This window comes from Cololabis saira, chromosome 8 (assembly GCF_033807715.1).
Source record: "Cololabis saira isolate AMF1-May2022 chromosome 8, fColSai1.1, whole genome shotgun sequence".
In the NCBI taxonomy this organism is placed as follows: Eukaryota; Metazoa; Chordata; class Actinopteri; order Beloniformes; family Belonidae; genus Cololabis; species Cololabis saira.
This window is the reverse complement of record NC_084594.1, coordinates 7,002,967-7,019,753: the sequence shown is the minus strand read 5'-3', so window position 1 is coordinate 7,019,753 and position 16,787 is coordinate 7,002,967. Positions and strand designations below refer to the sequence as shown.

General features: G+C 44.6%; 2 protein-coding genes across 2 annotated transcripts; one reads left to right on the top strand and one right to left on the bottom strand.

Annotated features, from left to right (window-relative positions):
• Positions 1–556: 556 nt before the first annotated feature.
• Positions 557–9,768, bottom strand: LOC133449098 (parkin coregulated gene protein-like). Its single transcript, XM_061728231.1, has 5 exons — positions 9,712–9,768; positions 7,338–7,496; positions 4,135–4,306; positions 2,180–2,329; positions 557–672 (listed from the first exon to the last, which is right to left on the bottom strand). Exons 1-5 carry the CDS (start codon positions 9,766–9,768, stop codon positions 557–559), a joined length of 654 nt encoding a protein of 217 aa, XP_061584215.1.
• A 4,410-nt stretch (positions 9,769–14,178) lies between these two features.
• LOC133449248 (nuclear factor 7, ovary-like) lies at positions 14,179–16,010 on the top strand. The gene has a single exon (XM_061728379.1). It carries the CDS (start codon positions 14,248–14,250, stop codon positions 15,742–15,744), a length of 1,497 nt encoding a protein of 498 aa, XP_061584363.1. The 5' UTR covers positions 14,179–14,247; the 3' UTR covers positions 15,745–16,010.
• The last annotated feature ends 777 nt before the right edge of the window (positions 16,011–16,787 follow it).

The following is a 16,787-nucleotide window of genomic DNA, read 5'->3' as shown; positions in this document are numbered from 1 at the left end:
AAGAGAAACATGCGATCGATTGGCTAAAAAAAGTAAAGAATCAAGATACTGCATGAATCATCCCAGTCACAGTTTGGGCCTCATAAATGCTGTGAAGGAGCCTTGAGAAAGCTGTGAATGTACATCTGACTGCAAACCTCGATCAACCAAATAAAAAAAGACCAATGATGCACAAGAAGTGGGCTAAAACCCCACAACAATGTGAGACAATGATGTCAACATGCAGAAAATGATTTCTTAAAATGATTGCGGCTAAAGGTGGTCCTACAAGTGAGTGAATCAAAAGGCCGTGTTTTGTTTTTCACCCACTGGTTTTGCATTTTGACTGAGCATTTGTTCCAAAACAAATGTTAGTGTAATATTTTGAGTTTTATTTAAGAACAGCAACAATATATTATTCATGGGCATTATAATGCAGGACAAAAAACAAAAATATGAACGCAAAAGTGTGCAAACAACAAGAACAGCAACAATATATTATTCATGGGCATTATAATGCAGGACAAAAAACAAAAATATGAACGCAAAAGTGTGCAAACAACAACCCCCATCACTTCTACTTCATGCAGGACTCGTAGGTGGGTATCACGCTTTTGATGTGATGGAAGGCGTCCTTCCCTCCATAGCGCTCAAATATCTCCAGAGTCCTCTTCAGCAGATCAGCAACGTTGTCTGAGCCAAGCAGACACAGAGACAGAATGAGAAACAAAAATCATTCAGCACAGTCTGGGTCATCAGTGTGTGAATTTTAATGTCAGGGCTCAGAAAGCTACACCTGCAGCCACGGTGCACTGCAAATGCCATCTTTCCAACTAACCAGAGGACAGACTAAATCTAATTTAGGCCCTGTCCCAATACTATCACTACCCCTCGTTTTCATCCCTACCCCTAAATTTTGCACGTTCCCGTGAGGGTAGTGGTGTCCCAATTCCTCTTTCCACCTAGGGTTAGTGAAGAAAAGTAGTGTAGTGGCTAATGAATCTGGCCCTACGGATGTAGGGATTTCCGATGCTCACTAGTTTGATCTAGGGACAGAAAAATTTCCCAGAATGCTTTTCGTCATCATTTGTGGACTGAATCAAAAAAAAAAACATGGCGGACATTTCTTATTTTTTAGTGAATAAAATCAATATTTTGAGTTAGTTTATGCATAAAAATGCGTTTTGATTACATTTATAGCGAGAAATATATATTTTACTTTCATAATATTCACTCAGTGAATGTACATAATCACTCGTTTTCCCCGTGGTTGCAACCTCGCCGGAATAAAGGCTGATTTATGGTCCTGCGTTACACCAACGCAGAGCCTACGGCGTAGGTTACGCGGCGACGCGCGCTGTACGTCGTACCCTACGCCGTAGGCTCTGCGTCGATTTAACGCGGAACCATAATCAGCTCCGGAGCCGGCAGGCAGAAATCCCGAAATCTTCGGAGCAAATTTCTTAACAGGCGTAGCTACAACTGTTAGATTTCATCTATTAAACCAACATTTATCTTCCTAAATGATTTATTTCAGCCAGCGGTAATTCTCCACAGAGCTGCAGGTTTCTCCCCCAGGACGACGGCGCAGGTTGACCTGGCGATCACGTCTGTACGTGAACTGCTGCTGCTGCTGCTGCTGCTGCTGCACCCCGGTCTCATCATCGCCGAAAACATCGGATCTGAGCCCAGGTTGGGGATCTTAACGGTTACTTTTACGCCTGAAAAAATATTAAAACTTTATAAAGTGCCATATTAACAGCGCTACAGCTGAAATTAAAACAGCTTTTGGCTCTCAGCTTCCTGATTAGGGGTAGGGATGAAAACGAGGGGTAGAGGGAGTATTGGGACAGGGCCCTGGGAAGATTTCAAGTGCCCTAAAATCTGGCCTAGTGAAGAAAAGTAGGGGGTGTATTGGGATTGGGCCAAAGTCTCCTCCTCAAAAAGCTCAGCACAGAACAACCTGACTGATAATAGAAAAGACATAAAGGAGCATTTCTATTATGTGGATGCTGAAGTAAAGGGATAAAAAGTAAAGAGAAACAACCTCTGGATGTACAGAAAAAAAAGCCTGAAAGTTTCAGGGCTCTCACTTATAAAGCTTAAACCAGCTCATGCAAAATCTTACCTGCTTCACAAGAGACAGATACAGCATCTGCCCGTGAATCAACACTCAACGGTGAACCTGACAGGAACGTACCTTTTTTGGGCCCGAAGAGGTTGAACCAACGGAGGATCTGCCTGAAGTAAGGGACCAGAGCTTCCCCAACCCTGTGTGCAGACATCACCATATGCTGCAGGACCTGCAAGGTGTTGCACATCACCCGATCGTTCCTCGTGTTCAGAGCATCTGGATGGCAAGATAAACGACAAAGGTCAGGAATCAAGGCTCTGATAAGACAAGATTATCAATTAAAAAGATTGGCGTGGACCAGGGGTCGGCAACCCACGGCTCTAGAGCCACATGCAGCTCTTTAGCGCCGCCCTAGTGGCTCCTGGAGCTTTTTCAAAAATGTTTGACCTTTTTTTTTCCTTTTTTTCTTATTTTTTCTTTCTTTTTTCCTTTTATTCTCATTTCGACTTTTTTCTCAACATTTCGACTTTTTTCTCAAGATTGTACTTCAACATTAATCTCGACATTTCGACTTTTTTCTCGAAATTTCGACTTTTTTCTCAAAGTGCATAATGAAAAAAAAAATCTTCCACCAGTTATGACTAATATAGATACATGCAGCATGTGTTTGCCTTCATTCTAAGGTTTATACAAGACTTTTCATTTTTTGCGGCTCCAGACATACGTTTTTTGTGTTTTTGGTCCAACATGGCTCTTTCAACATTTTGGATTGCCGACCCCTGGTGTGGACAAATGAGCAAAGAAACGGAAGTAAATGCAGAGTGGTGTGGGTTTAGCAGACGCACAAAAAAATCAAAAAAAAAAATTACTTTATAGCTGGGCTTTGTTTTAGACAATCATATCTGCAATCAGTGATTTCAAATGCACTGGAGAGGCAGAAGTAAGTGAGAGCTGGTCACAAGGCTATTTGGCCTACAGGCTGCACTTAACTTCATCTACCACTGATAGAGAGAACAAACGGGAATAATGGTGGGAGAGATGGAGGGCAAGAGAGATCAAGAGAGAAAAACCTATATAGAAACAACAAGAGATATCATGTCAGAAACATAGCAGGAAAAATGTGATGAGCAGAAAGCTAACTGTAAAAGGATAAAAAGTGATGAACCAACAACAAAGGCAGACATAGTTTAATATTGTTTTTTTATGTTAAAGTTTTTAACTTAATCTTGAAAACGGATACATCAAGGCAAACAGCTAATATATATCTTCCATATATAAATAAATTTTTTGAATCCTAATTTTCGCACTTTAGGTTTGCAACATAACCTCTGTGTCATGTTGCCATTCTTGCTCTCAACACGTAAAAGGAGTTTGGACAACATGATGATTAAACAATGAAGGGTTTCAGTTTGTATATCATCCCAGTTTATTTTACTTTGCCAATAATTTGTGAAACAAAACCATGATTTTACTATAAAAAGGTTTGTTAAAAATGATGAAAATGTCTATTAAGATTACACCACAGGTGCTGATAGAGCGCAGCTGTGCAGCTGAAGAAAATGCATCCGGACAAATGATCGTCCCACAAAAATTAAAGACATGTCCTCATCAGTTTCATCACACTTGTTGCAAATAAATATAACAAAAGCAAACACAACACATCCAATATGGGCAGTACAAGATATGCAATAGTTAGTCTATCTGATTAAAAAATATGTGTTTTAGTTTATAGCACAAGCTGTCAGGTGATTGCAAAGTCGTGTTTACATCACACAGTATAGCCATTTAAAAGGTACTTCAATATTTGCATTTTTGTTACTGAAAACTGCTCAGCTAGACTGCATTTATCTAAATAAATAGCAATCAAGTCGCACATACCGGTACTTGAAATATGGAAAATTCAATACATGCATTTGACATTCTTTTAAGATTTATAGGAACATATACAAGATACTCTAACTGTATAATAGTCTTTTTTATATATAAATAACCACACATTTTACTGTTAGTGGAAAGGAAAGACAGTCAAGATGAAATGACATCAGTAAACACTGTGGGACAATTAGTTTTTTGTGACTTACTCTTGATGTGAGGGATGAGCTGTGGAACAATACTGATGATTTCTTGGCCACAATGGTCCAACATGCCGTGGATTCCCTGGTTTGCCAATTTCTCGTATGGATGAGTAGTCTCAGCCAAACCTTGGAAGAACAGCGGCAGGAAATGGTGGTAATCGATCCTCTCAAAGTCCACCTGAGTAGAGAAATGTACATTCGCTTCATGTTTTTTATTATCTGCAACTGGAACTCTGAATTTCATATTTTGTTAGATTTACTCAATTACTCAGGAGATGTCAAGAAAAGATTGACACATAATTGTCTTCAACTGAAGGCCAAAAAAAAAGAATGTCTCCTTGTTTCTCTAGATCAGTGGTTCCCAACCTTTTTTCCATGGAGCCCCCCCTACTTGTGTCTAAGACCAGCCAGGCCCCCCCCAAAAGAGTAAAGTGATTCGTTACAAATCTTTAATTGAAAAAATGAACATTAATTATGTTTTTTTGATACATTTCTCTTTGGTTTACCCTGTATACATATGACTTTGTTTTTCTCACTTCATTTTGTGTCACCAATTTATAAAATACGCACAAAAAATAGTTGCAAGGACATAAAAATATTTCTGAAAAATGTCTCTTAATATGAGAGCAAACATTTTTAACATTTTTCCTTTAACAACCTGTCGGAGTAGTAGTATGATTAAATGTTGAATAATTATATAATAATATGTTTTTAAGTTTTTATCCTGCTAAATAACGTACAATAAAGTATTTTAAAATGACCAAAATATATTTCTAAGTGGGTTTATACAGACTTGGATTACAGTATTCCATTAGTTGTGTTATTATGATTTTCTATGTATTTAACATGCGCAAATATAATTTTTACAACTACATATCCTCAAAGCAGACAAAGTTTCGGGGGGCGCGGACCCCAGGTTGGGAGACACTGATCTAGATGATCTGATGACGACAAATCAGGCGGCAAATAAGCTTTTTCAGCGTATCTGTCCAATCCATCCTAAAAGAATGTATGTATTTTATTCAACCAATCTACTTGACAGCTATGACTCACACAGAAGCTGAGTTAAACAAATACCCTATTTTCTGGACTATAAGCCGCATCTGCTCTATTAAAAAAATAAAAATAAAAAAAAGATATACAAGCCGCACCTGCATACAAGCCGCATCCGCTCTATTTAAAGGAGCATGAGGCTCCTTTTAAGAAATGAGACTCTCTAGCACCACCCTTCACCACGACGGCCGTCGGGGGTACTGCAGCCAACAGTGAAGCCGGCACGGGAGAACGGGGAGAACGTGCATGCAGCGTCATGTGACGTCACATCCACAGCCCAGCGCGGGAAATTCCAGTCACAATTGCAGCAGTTTTTGCAGCACACAGCCTGTTCAAGGCAACGGAGAGATACACTAGAGCAGTGGTTCTTAACCTGGGTTCGATCGAACCCTAGGGGTTCGGTGAGTCGGTCTCAGGGGTTCGGTGGAGCCTCCGCCGCAGAGGTCCACCCCTCAGTCTAGTCTGCAGTTACCCGAACTGCTCATGTGAAACACGTATCTGATGGGTGAGGAGCTGGATGGTCCAAAACTATTTTATTTGCTAAATTGATCCAACGAAAAATAATTAAAAACCGTGCTTATTAATCACAAAACACAGGTTAATCATCATGACCAAATCCGCTCCGACCCGGTGTCAGTGATCAGCGCAGACAGACTGCAGCTTCGCCTGAATTATGGTTCCACGTTAAATCGATGGCGTACCCGACGGCGTAGGGTCGCAGTACGGTGTGCGTCGCCGCGTACCCTACGCCGTCGGCTCTGCGTTGGTGTGAGGCGGAACCATAAATCAGCCTAGGCGGATTTATGGTTCACCGGGAGCAAGGGCTAGCTCGCGGTTGATGTTGATCCGCGGACCAAACTTGTTAAGGAGCATCAAACTCACTCTTATCTACGTGGAAATTAACGTTAAAATATAAAGCAGGCGTCCCAAAGTGTGATTTATGGTGAAATAGGAAACTGAAGGCTGTTCCCACTGTTCCCTCCACTTCTGCAGCGCAGCTTTAGCCCCGCCCCCTGCAGGCGTCAACAGTACCTGCCACTTTCAGTGTGAATCCACCAAGCGGCGAGATGCTGGCGTCGGGACGCCCGTGACGCTTTCAGTGTGAACGCAGGGTAGTGGGCACAGTAATTGAAAGCGTCCTGCTCTTGGATTTCCTACCGGTCCGCTTTGAGGTCGCTGGTTTATGGAGCAGAGTGAGACCTCCCTCTCAAACCGCTTAATTCATTTCGTGCACCAGTAAAAAAAAAATCATATTTTATTTTTTACTAAAGAAGGGTTCGGTGAATGAGCATATGAAACTGGTGGGGTTCGGTGCCTCCAACAAGGTTAAGAACCACTGCGCTAGAGGGCTCATTCGTTTTGGTTTGGAACGCTTCATCTGACATTATTACTAGAAAACTTAAAACGTATACGGATTTTTTTCATAAATCCTGCCTCAAGCTCCTTTGAAAAAAAAAAAAGATATGCAAGCCGCAGATATTTATGTTGTTAGATTAGATATTTACTACATGTACAGAACGATTTTGAACTGTAAATGATGTACATGTTTGTACCTAAATAGATCCTTTTAACACAGCGGCAACTTTGCTGATTAAAACGGGACAGAACCAAGAGAAAATAACCGCTATTTATTTATCTATTTATCAGTTTGAAATCTGCTTCTACCTACTTCTATCTGCTAAAGAAGCAGTAGAGTATTCTTCTGTGCTTTTATTTTGTCTTAGTTTTGATTCTAATTCCGGATAGAGCGCCCCGAGCGGTGGAAGAAAAATCCACAGAATAGCCGCACCTTTGTATAAGCTGCACGGTTGAAAACCTATGAAAAAAGTAGCGGCTTATAGTCCAGAAAATACGGTATATTTCATTCACTTTTTCCAAAAAATTACATTTAAAAGAATATGTATTTGAATAGTTGTTTCCTAATAAGACATTTTCTTCATGGACTGCGTCATTCTTTCTTTGCAAGCCTTTAAATGGGCCTGTTTAAACTTTTCATTCCCATCGGCTTTAGCTTTACTCTCAAAGGTTTTTAAGTTACAAGAGAGCATCTACAGACTTATCTTTTGGGATATCAACAACCCCAGCCTTTGGTCGATAAACTGTGAAGGCCTCAAATATTTGGGCAATTTTACTAAACAACCGCTGCGCTGTCCTACCTTCCACCTGACGCCATTCCCTTTGGTGACGTGTGTCAGAGCGATGGGAATGTCTCCAGAGACGCAGCTCTCACGGAAGTTTGGTTTGACCGCCTTCTCTTGAAAAACCCGTGCTTTTGGACGTCCCACTCCCACCATCTGGTCAGATACACAGGACAACTGGTGGAGACACACAGAGAGTGTGCAGTTGTGTGCATGTGCTGGTGTGTTGGCCATGCAGCCAGACGCAATGCCAGAGGCTTTTGTTACTAGTATCATCTTTTCTCTGCCTCCAGATTGGAGAAGGGCTCTTAGTATGCTACTAAAGTCAATAGGACTCCTATCATATCAGTCCCAGTTTCTGCTGTCGTTGTTGTGGGGGTCATTAAAGGTGGTACACATAAGACAAATATAAGCTGAAACAACACAGCAGGGAGAAAGGCTAGGGAATAAGATATTTTAGAAACTTTCTGAATAAAAATATTTTCTTATCATATAACAGACAATAATGAAAGGATGTCAACCCTGCTGTAAGCCTGGCTTTAAAATACTGAAGCCTTAAATTTCCTAAAATTAGCAATTGTGTCTGTTTGTTTGTGTATTTGAGCACATTGAGTCCATGCTCATCATGTGAAATGTGCTTTATAAATAAATTTGCCTTGCCTTGCCTTAAAATTTCCATTTCTGTGAGTCTCATGTCTTCGTTGCACACTTAAAATAATTCCTAATGACTAGCTTGGTGTTGTCTCTGTGAAATAAGTTAAGGATAATTGCCTGAAAGACAAACTATGTAGGCCTAAGAGCAAATTAATTCCTCAAACTGTCAACTTAAAGCAGCACAATGTAACTTTCAGCTTTTGTTGAGTTTGGCGGCTCCTTTGGACAAAAGCGGTAGTGCTTTACCAGAAAGAACACTACATTTCCCATGAGCACCAGCGCGTACTGCCGGAAAGATCCTGTCCCCGTCGCTGCATTTGTTTTGATAGTGAATGAAAGAAGACGGGACGGACTTTCAAAACTACTTTTCTGTTTTCAGCGGTCGTTTGCAGGATGGATAGTGAAGAGGTAATGTATCTATTTTTGGCTAAACAATATAATATGACAATGTTGAAAAACACTAAGTTCAACTTGGTTTTATTAAGTTGTTTCAGCGAGATAATGCGCCCTACAAACTCATACGCTCTGCACCTTTTTCCTGTCACGTTTTTTAGAGGGACTTCGTCATAAATTAGTAGTCCAACATACTTACTGACAAAATAAAAAAATACTTTATAACCTGTAAATAACTGAATGCCCATTCCTTATATTTTGCAGATCAGCCCTGCACAATTTTACAGTTCTCAGGAAAAATACTAGAACCCAAGACGAATCCCCTGTATGTGAAAACATTCTAATTTTGATTCTTATTGAACATAGAACTCTGCATTTACATTCGTATCATAACAATTCTGTCTCTTGTTTTATCCCCATAAATCCCCATCGGTCGGACATCCCTCCTCATCTTTCATCTATTTATTTTTTATTTTTTTGTCCGGGCATTTAGCTTGTTACTCTCACGCTTTCTTTTTTTGCCTCCTCCGATAAAACTTTTATTTTCTTCGTTTTTTTTGCTGCTTCGGCCATGATACCAGCTTCTGCTGAGCTCTGCGCTCCACACCCCGCCCATTTTCGTCTCGACTACGAATCGGGAAGGAGGGGGAAGTGCCGTAAAGCAGTCAAAGTCGTAACGATTTGTAGTTTTTTAGTGTGGCAGGGTTCCTACCATGCTCCTCAAAGTTACATAGTGCCAGTGAAGGCGATACAGACCCCTCAGACCATGACAGAGGTTCATTAAACCTGTTGGAAGTTGATGTACCATCACAATGACTCTGGAAATATGATATTAAGGTGGAAAAGTTACATTGTCCTGCTTTAAGCAACGGTTAAACCAAATTATCTCCTCGACATGCTTTGTTGCACCAGCCACTACGGCCTCTGTGTAAAACTGAGGGATTAAAAGCAAATAGGTAATATTTGAGACAGACTGATTTCCGTGTGTCCCTACTAAGCAAAGCAAAATATAACTTTCCTTTTCACATAACACCAAGCACTATAACGATTTGATGATAACCAAAAATAAACAACATTAACTGAAACAACGTTACTTTTATGGCTGATATGCAACCGGACCGTTTAGAGTCTCGTTTCGATGTAGCTTGTTGTCTGTGTTTCAGTGGTTGGACAGAGACAACGTTCATGCTTTTTTGTCCCCTTATTTAGTAGTTATTGACCGCAGACGTGTGAATCTGTTGCTACCACAAAGTAGCTGAGCTTTACGGTGTCACATGCTGTCAGACTTTCATTTATTTTCTTATTGCAAAATTGTTATTCACTAGTAAATGAGTAGGCTACTCACCGCGGCGTGAATCCCCTTGGGCTTCATGGTGAAGCCCTCTGCTTTCCTCTCCGACATTGTAAAGGTCTTAAGTTTTAAAACCGTTGTGCAGCTCTCAAAACTCGTTTATTTTTATGTTCCTCTTTCCGTATTTCGTCTGGTGGTTGCTAGGGAACCAAACACGCGCTGGGGCGTGGTTGCGACGGAGACGTACACACGTTTTTAAACAAAATCATGCAGATCAACGTGTTTGTTTTTATTTAAGATCTACAGTATGTATTTGCCAAAAACAAAAAACAAGCAGCCCATTTTTATATTTTATATTATTCATCTATTTACGAGGGTGCAAAGTATAGAGGATTTTTTGTGCCAAAATTAAATAAATAAATACATCATTTATTGATTAAAATGTACGGAGCCCCTAAAGGGACACGGATTTTTTTTATATATAGAATGAGTTTTAGCGCGCGCGTGAAACCTTTAAGTGAGCACATAGATAAATATAAAGGCTAGATGACTCCCCCGCGCTGCTGCCGATGCAGAGCGACGTCGTCACACGATGGCCATCTTGCCTCAGGGGAGCTCGCTCACTCATAACATTGTGTTTAATGGTGCATGTACTGCTTAAACAACCTTAACTTGCTCCATTTTCAACAGATTGGTTTGTTATGAACGTCAGAGATGTAGTTATGACATTGCATACTTGTGAATAATTATAAACATTGACAAACGTACTTTTATATGAAAATAACAAGAAACAGATAGCTATGACAGGGTATTTATATTAAATCAATATGTCTATAGTATTCTTAGTAATATTTATATTTACATTATAATATTATATATACATATATTATTACCTTATAACATGTATATAAATATTATTACATTATAACATGTTTATATATTATTACATTATGATGTATTTATATTGTGATATAACATATATTTATATTATTACATTATAACATATGTATATATATATACATTACAACATATGTATATATATACATATACATATATATTATTATTATATTATTACATTACATGTGTATATATATTACTTTTTTTATTATTATATTATAACGCGTATATTACAACATATTATTACATGTGTATATATTTTAACCTCTCTCTCTCTCTCTCTCTCTCTCTCTCTCTCTCTCTCTCTCTATATATATATATATATATATATATATATATATATATATATATATATATATATATATATATATAGCAGGGGTATTCAACTAAAACTTTAAGAGGTCAATTTAGAGAAAATTTACTCAAGCGAAGGTCCAGAACATCATAATATATATATATATATATATATATATATATATATATATATATATATATATATATATATATATATATATATATATATATATATATATATATATATATATATATATATGTGTATATATGTGTATATATTAAAGTAGCCTCATAGTTGTATCAACATCTGCATCTGACTGTTATATTAAAAAAGTAAATTTCAAAAATATTTGCCACTTAACATGTGTAACTTGAATTACACATATTTTTTTCTCTTAAAAATAATATAGATTTTATTTTATTTTTCAAATGCTATCTTATTTTATTTCTCTACCAGCAGTTTGAATTTCCCCTTTTATTTGTTAATTGTCTCAACACATTTTTATAATAAATGAATATAAACACATCTTAACAATTAAACAGTTTTGCAGTTTTTCTTTCTTCCCCTCTTATAATCTTATGCCCCCACTTTCTGTTGTTCAGTGAGAGAACTGAGCTCTAATTTCTCCTGTCAGGACTTTAAATCTGGGCTGGATGGTGTCAGGTTCTCATATGCATGTGGAGGTGCTCATTGGTGAGCCTGAAACGATATTTAGTTTTAATTATGTTCACTGTGGAGAAAGCTGCTTCACAGCTGTATCTGGACCCAAACATGGGCAGGATGTTTTAAGATGGTCAGTTTATTTTTCTGTGACTTCAGTTCAGACTTGAGTGGATATGTTTGATGAAAAACTTTGTTTTGTTTCAGTGGCCTTTCACTTTCGCACTTTGAACGCCACGGTCTCTGAACGTATGAGACACTGGTTTTCTCCCAGTGGGAAGACTGAACCAGGATGAATCTGTCCATTCCGGGTTGAACTTTCCTTTCCACCTGTTACGCTTCTCATCTCTGTATATACAGTCAAGCTAATTACCGTATTTTGACGACCATTCGGCACGCCGTGTGGAAAGGCGCACCCTCAGTTTTGTGTTATTTCAGGATTTAAAACACACACACGGCACGCCGTGTGGAAAGGCGCCTTCTACACACACGGAGCGTTTTCCGATACTTTTGCGAAAGCCCGAACAACAGTCCAGTCCAGCAAACACGTCAGCCCACGCATCTACCATCCTTCAGCAGTAACGACGGAGCCCGCCGCCCGAGCGGCAGCCGACCTCCCCGGCCGCGGGGACGCGTCGGGATAAATTATCACGCCGCACTCACTCGCCCGGTTGGTCGGCACAGACCCAAGTAATCGATCCCTGATCCTGGCGGATCTAAACCTACTCTGTGCAAAATGAAGGATTTTCTCTGTAAATACACACCATTTCTCTTACTATTACACGTACAGCTAGCTGAGTGTCTTCTTCTCCTCATTTGGTCGGGAGTTGCTATGCAGTCCCACGTCCCTCGCGGCCCACACGTACAAAACAGAATTTTTATGCGGCCCTCTAGGTGGCGCTCGCGGCCCAAGTTTGGTTAAGAATCACTGATGTAGAGGACTCTATCAGATGGGCTTGGATCTCCTGACTGATGCCTGGCCAAGGACCCACTTTGCTGCCCTGACGACCTTCACTCTGCTGCCCTGACGACCTTCACTCTGCTGCCCTGACGACCTTCACTCTGCTGCCCTGACGACCTTCACTCTGCTGCCCTGACGACCTTCTCTGACCTTCAGATGGGATGAGAATGAGACAATTTTTTTTCAGGGTCAGCAGATGGAAGCCCTTGCTGGCAGATGCAGCATCCGTCACCAGGCTGGCATGACAGACCTCACAGGACAGCTTCTTTAAAATCCATCGCACAACAAATCATGAAATTAGGGGTAGATTGGTTAATAGTATAAAAACTTATAATAATTAATGAGCATGGTGAATTAGGTGGACTTTTTTTTTTTGGACTATCGTCTGATTAATCGGCCATTGATTTCCCCTAGATTTTGACTTTTGGCATTAACTGTTAAAGGAAAAATCCACTACTGGTCAACCTCTAACTGAAATGTACACAAGAGCATTGTCCACAAGACCATGAAAGCGAGTGGGAAGGAGCTGTGGTCGTGAACAAGGGCAGGAATGTCGGCGAACGGAGATGGAAGCTCTTGGACTTCTTCACCAGAGGACATGTCTGACATGGCTGACAGGTCATTGACAGATGTGTCAATCTGGTAGGACTGGGCAGCAGAGGCTGATAGGGACTCCGTGACATTTCCTCTGCTGCTTGGTTTAACAACCCCACACCGGGCCATCAGCCTTCCAAAGATGTCCTTGAACTGGCTGGCGTTAGAGTTGTTATTCCAGCCACCTAACACAAACATGTATGAGTATGTTAAACAGAAAAAAAGAAATTATAAATAGCTACCCCAAATTATCTTTCCACATAAATTAAGTTCTAGGACATTATCATAGAATTCAGACTGTATCACAGTGGTGACAAATTAAGCAAACAGATAGAAAAGGACAGACAGATTTGTGACACTTCCACAATGTTTCCTTGAAACCTTGAGCAGGACCAGGATCATAAGGGGGGACCCTCCTGCCGAGGGCCAGACTGGGGGTCGGGGACGTCAGCAGCACACAGCAGGCAGGTGGAAGCAGCAACGGGATGACCAGGGGTGGGGACCGCAGGCCAGCACGCAGCTCCCGAAGCTCCGGCCCAATCAGCAAGTCCCAGGTTGGGGTGCAGGGTCAGGGAAAGGTTGAAAAGGGGCAGGGCCAGGGAGAGGAGTCTTGAGGGACGAACCTTCTCCCCCGCCCAAAAAGGGGCCGTTACCCTGCCCCCCTCACTCCCACACTGCAGGATCCGGTGTTGTGCATTCAGAGATGCTCTTCGCCACCGGCAGAGGATGCTGCAGCATGTACAAAAGAGAAAAAAGAGAAGAGAAGGCTGGGCCAGCACAAAAAACTACAGGAGCATCTTCCTACAGATGAAGGAAGGAAACTCAAGCAGGAACTTAACACGCAAATTTCTCCAGTACGGTTGTCATGGAGACCACCAAAAAAGCGGAAGTGAAACTACACAGAAACATTTCTCTGATTTAAAGAGTGACACAGTGGACGCCGCGGCGCCCCTCCCCCCCTCCACGTACGTCACGGGTCACGTGACTCCAGTCGGAAAGCAGAAGTGAGTCCTGAGCGGAGCGGACGCCCCGGAAACCCAGAGAGGAGCCTCTAAACCCGTCTGCAGGAGACTTGGCACCGACTTCAACCTTCGGGCCTGAGCTTTTCCCCCCGAACCGGGCCGCCGTTCCTCTCAGGGAGAAGCGAGCCCTGACTTCCTCCTCTGACTTCCTGCGTGGCAAGATGGCGTCGGTGCTGGAGGAGGAGCTGTCCTGCCCCGTTTGCCGGGACGTCTTCAGCGACCCGGTCTTCCTGCCCTGCAGCCACAGCTTCTGCCGGAGCTGCCTGCAGAGGTGGTGGCGGGGGAAGGACGTGCCCGAGTGCCCCGTCTGCAAGCGGGCCGCCGGGACCCGGGACCCGCCCTGCAACCTGGCGCTGAAGAACACGTGCACGGCCTTCCTGCTGGAGAGGGACCGGGCCTCTGCCGCCGGGTCGGCCGACCTCTGCAGCCTGCATGGTGAGAGGCTGAAGCTGTTCTGCCGGGACCACCGAGAACCCGTGTGCCTGGTCTGCCGGGACTCGGACGCGCACCAGAACCACCGGTTCAGGCCCGTGGACGAGGCGGCGCGGGGTCGCCGGGAGGCGCTGGAGGAGGTTCTGGCACCGGTCCGGGAGAAGCTGGAGCTGCACAAGCAGGTCCGGGGGAACTTGGACCGGACCGCGGCGCACATCCGGGCCCAGGTCCAGCGCACAGAGCGGCAGATCAGGACCCAGTTTGAGAAGCTGCACCGGTTCCTGCAGGAGGAGGAGGAGGCCCGGCTCACAGCTCTGAGGGATGAAGAGGAGCAGAAGAGTCGGGTTCTGGCCCGGAAGGTCCAGGCTCTGGCGGACGAGATGGCTTCGCTCTCGGAGGTGATCCGGGCCACGGAGGAGGTTTTGCGGGCCCGGGATGTGGTTCTGCTGCGGGGGTACGAGGCGGCAGCAGAGGGAGTCCGACGGCGCCGCCTGCCGGAGCCTCCGGCGCTGGACCCGGGAGCTCTGATCGACGAGGCCAGACAACTGGGCAACCTGGGCTTCAACATCTGGAACCGAATGAGGGACACGGTGTCCCGGACCCCCGTGATTCTGGACCCCAACTCGGCCGAGCCGGGCCTGGTCCTGTCCGACGACCTGACCGGCGTGAGGCGCAGCGAGAAGCGGGCGCTGCCAGGGAACCCGGAGCGCTTCGAGTGCCAGGGCGTGGTCCTGGCCGCTGAGGGCTTTGACTCGGGCCGCCACGGCTGGGTGGTGGACGTCGGCGCCGGCAGGGCCTGGTTCGTTGGCGTGGCGACGGAGAGCTTCAGGAGGAAGGGCCGGGCCGACCTGAGGACTGGACTCTGGGCGGTGTGCTTCTCCAGGGGGACATACGTCCTGCTTTCCCCAACAGAGCCCCGCTGCCTGCGGCTCGGCTCGGCACTGCGGGCCGTCGGCGTCCGGCTGGACCTGGACGGGGGGACGCTGTCCTTCTGGGACGCCGAGACCCGGACCTGCATCCACACCACCACACAGGTGCATCCTGGGAAGCTGTTTCCGGTCTTCTACACGGGGAGCGAAGTCCCGCTGAAGATACTACCGCAAGTGTTTGATGACGGCGAGGCGGTTACTGAGGAGGAGGGATGTGGTGATGATGGTTGTCATGGGGACGATGATGATGAGGATGATGATGATGATGATGATGATGATGGTGAGGAACAAGTCTGAGGAAGGTTTCTTTTATTAGTTGGCATCTAAAAATCCCATTTTCTTCCTAAAGGAACCAAATGTTGTAGACTGACACGTCTATATTACGGTGATATGGTACATAGGTCTGCCTCCAAAAATCTTCTCAACAAACCTGTTAATTATCCTGCTGAATTATCCTATTATTAAGAGGGTATAACTTAAATTAAGTTAGTTTGTTTCAATGAATCTACCAGGTATCCAATACATTAACATGGACATGGGGGCATTCTCTCTGGTCCCCGATTATAGGCTTTATTACCTAGTGAGGGCGGGGAGGTGGCGATCCTGTAGCCCTTGAGGTTGGGGGTCGGCTTGGGGGCCGGGGTGCGGACCTCTGGTGGGTGGAGGGTGTGCGGGTCGTCGCCGTGGGGCCCTGTCCCTGACTGGGGGGGGCCTTGCGGGTCTATGGGGGGGGTTACCTCATGGTGTTGGGGGGGGTGACTGGGGTGGCCCGGGTGGGGGGCCGTGGCCCGGGTCGGGGGCCGTGCCGTCTCCGGTCCATTCCGGGGGGGGGCTGGGCTGTGGGCGTGGGGGTCCCGCTCAGAGGGCCCGGCTCTGCCTGGGTGGGGGGTGGCTGTTTGCACTGGGGGGGCATTGCTGCCTTGGTCCGCCGTCGCTGGGCGGGGGCCACATGCCCCTGCGTCTGTGGGGACTCCGGGGCCTTGGCATGTCCGCTGGGGGGGTGGGGCTGGGTCCGGGGGTGCGATGGCGGGCGCGGGCGGGCGCGGGTTGGGCGCGGCAGCGGGGTGGAGTCATTCTCAGGTGTCTATGTCTTATGTCGTCAGTATGAATGGATGTTGGGCCATTCCCCCTTCCGCGTGGGGGCTCCGACGGCACCGGGATGGCCGGCGGGATGGCCGGCGGGGGAGCGTGGGCATCGCTGGCGGTGGGTTGCCTCCCTCCCTCTTCTCGCCCTCTGTGGGGTGGCCGGTGGCCTGGGTTCCGGGTTGTTCCTTGTCGGCCTCTGGTCTCGCGGGTGGCGGGGTTGCCCCCCCCCCCCCCCCCCCCTCCCCCACTATAGA

What these genes read in the sequence shown, in the direction of transcription:
- LOC133449248 (XM_061728379.1), top strand. Translation starts at nt 14,248, where the DNA reads ATGGCGTCGGTGCTGGAGGAGGAGCTGTCCTGCCCCGTTTGCCGGGAC.
- LOC133449098 (XM_061728231.1), bottom strand. Translation starts at nt 9,768, where the DNA reads ATGTCGGAGAGGAAAGCAGAGGGCTTCACCATGAAGCCCAAGGGGATT. An exon ending in GGAATGGCGTCAGGTGGAAG is followed by an intron (nt 4,307 to 7,337) that starts GTAGGACAGCGC and finishes TTCTCTACTCAG; the next exon opens with GTGGACTTTGAGAGGATCGA. An exon ending in CCTCTTCGGGCCCAAAAAAG is followed by an intron (nt 673 to 2,179) that starts GTACGTTCCTGT and finishes TGCTTGGCTCAG; the next exon opens with ACAACGTTGCTGATCTGCTG.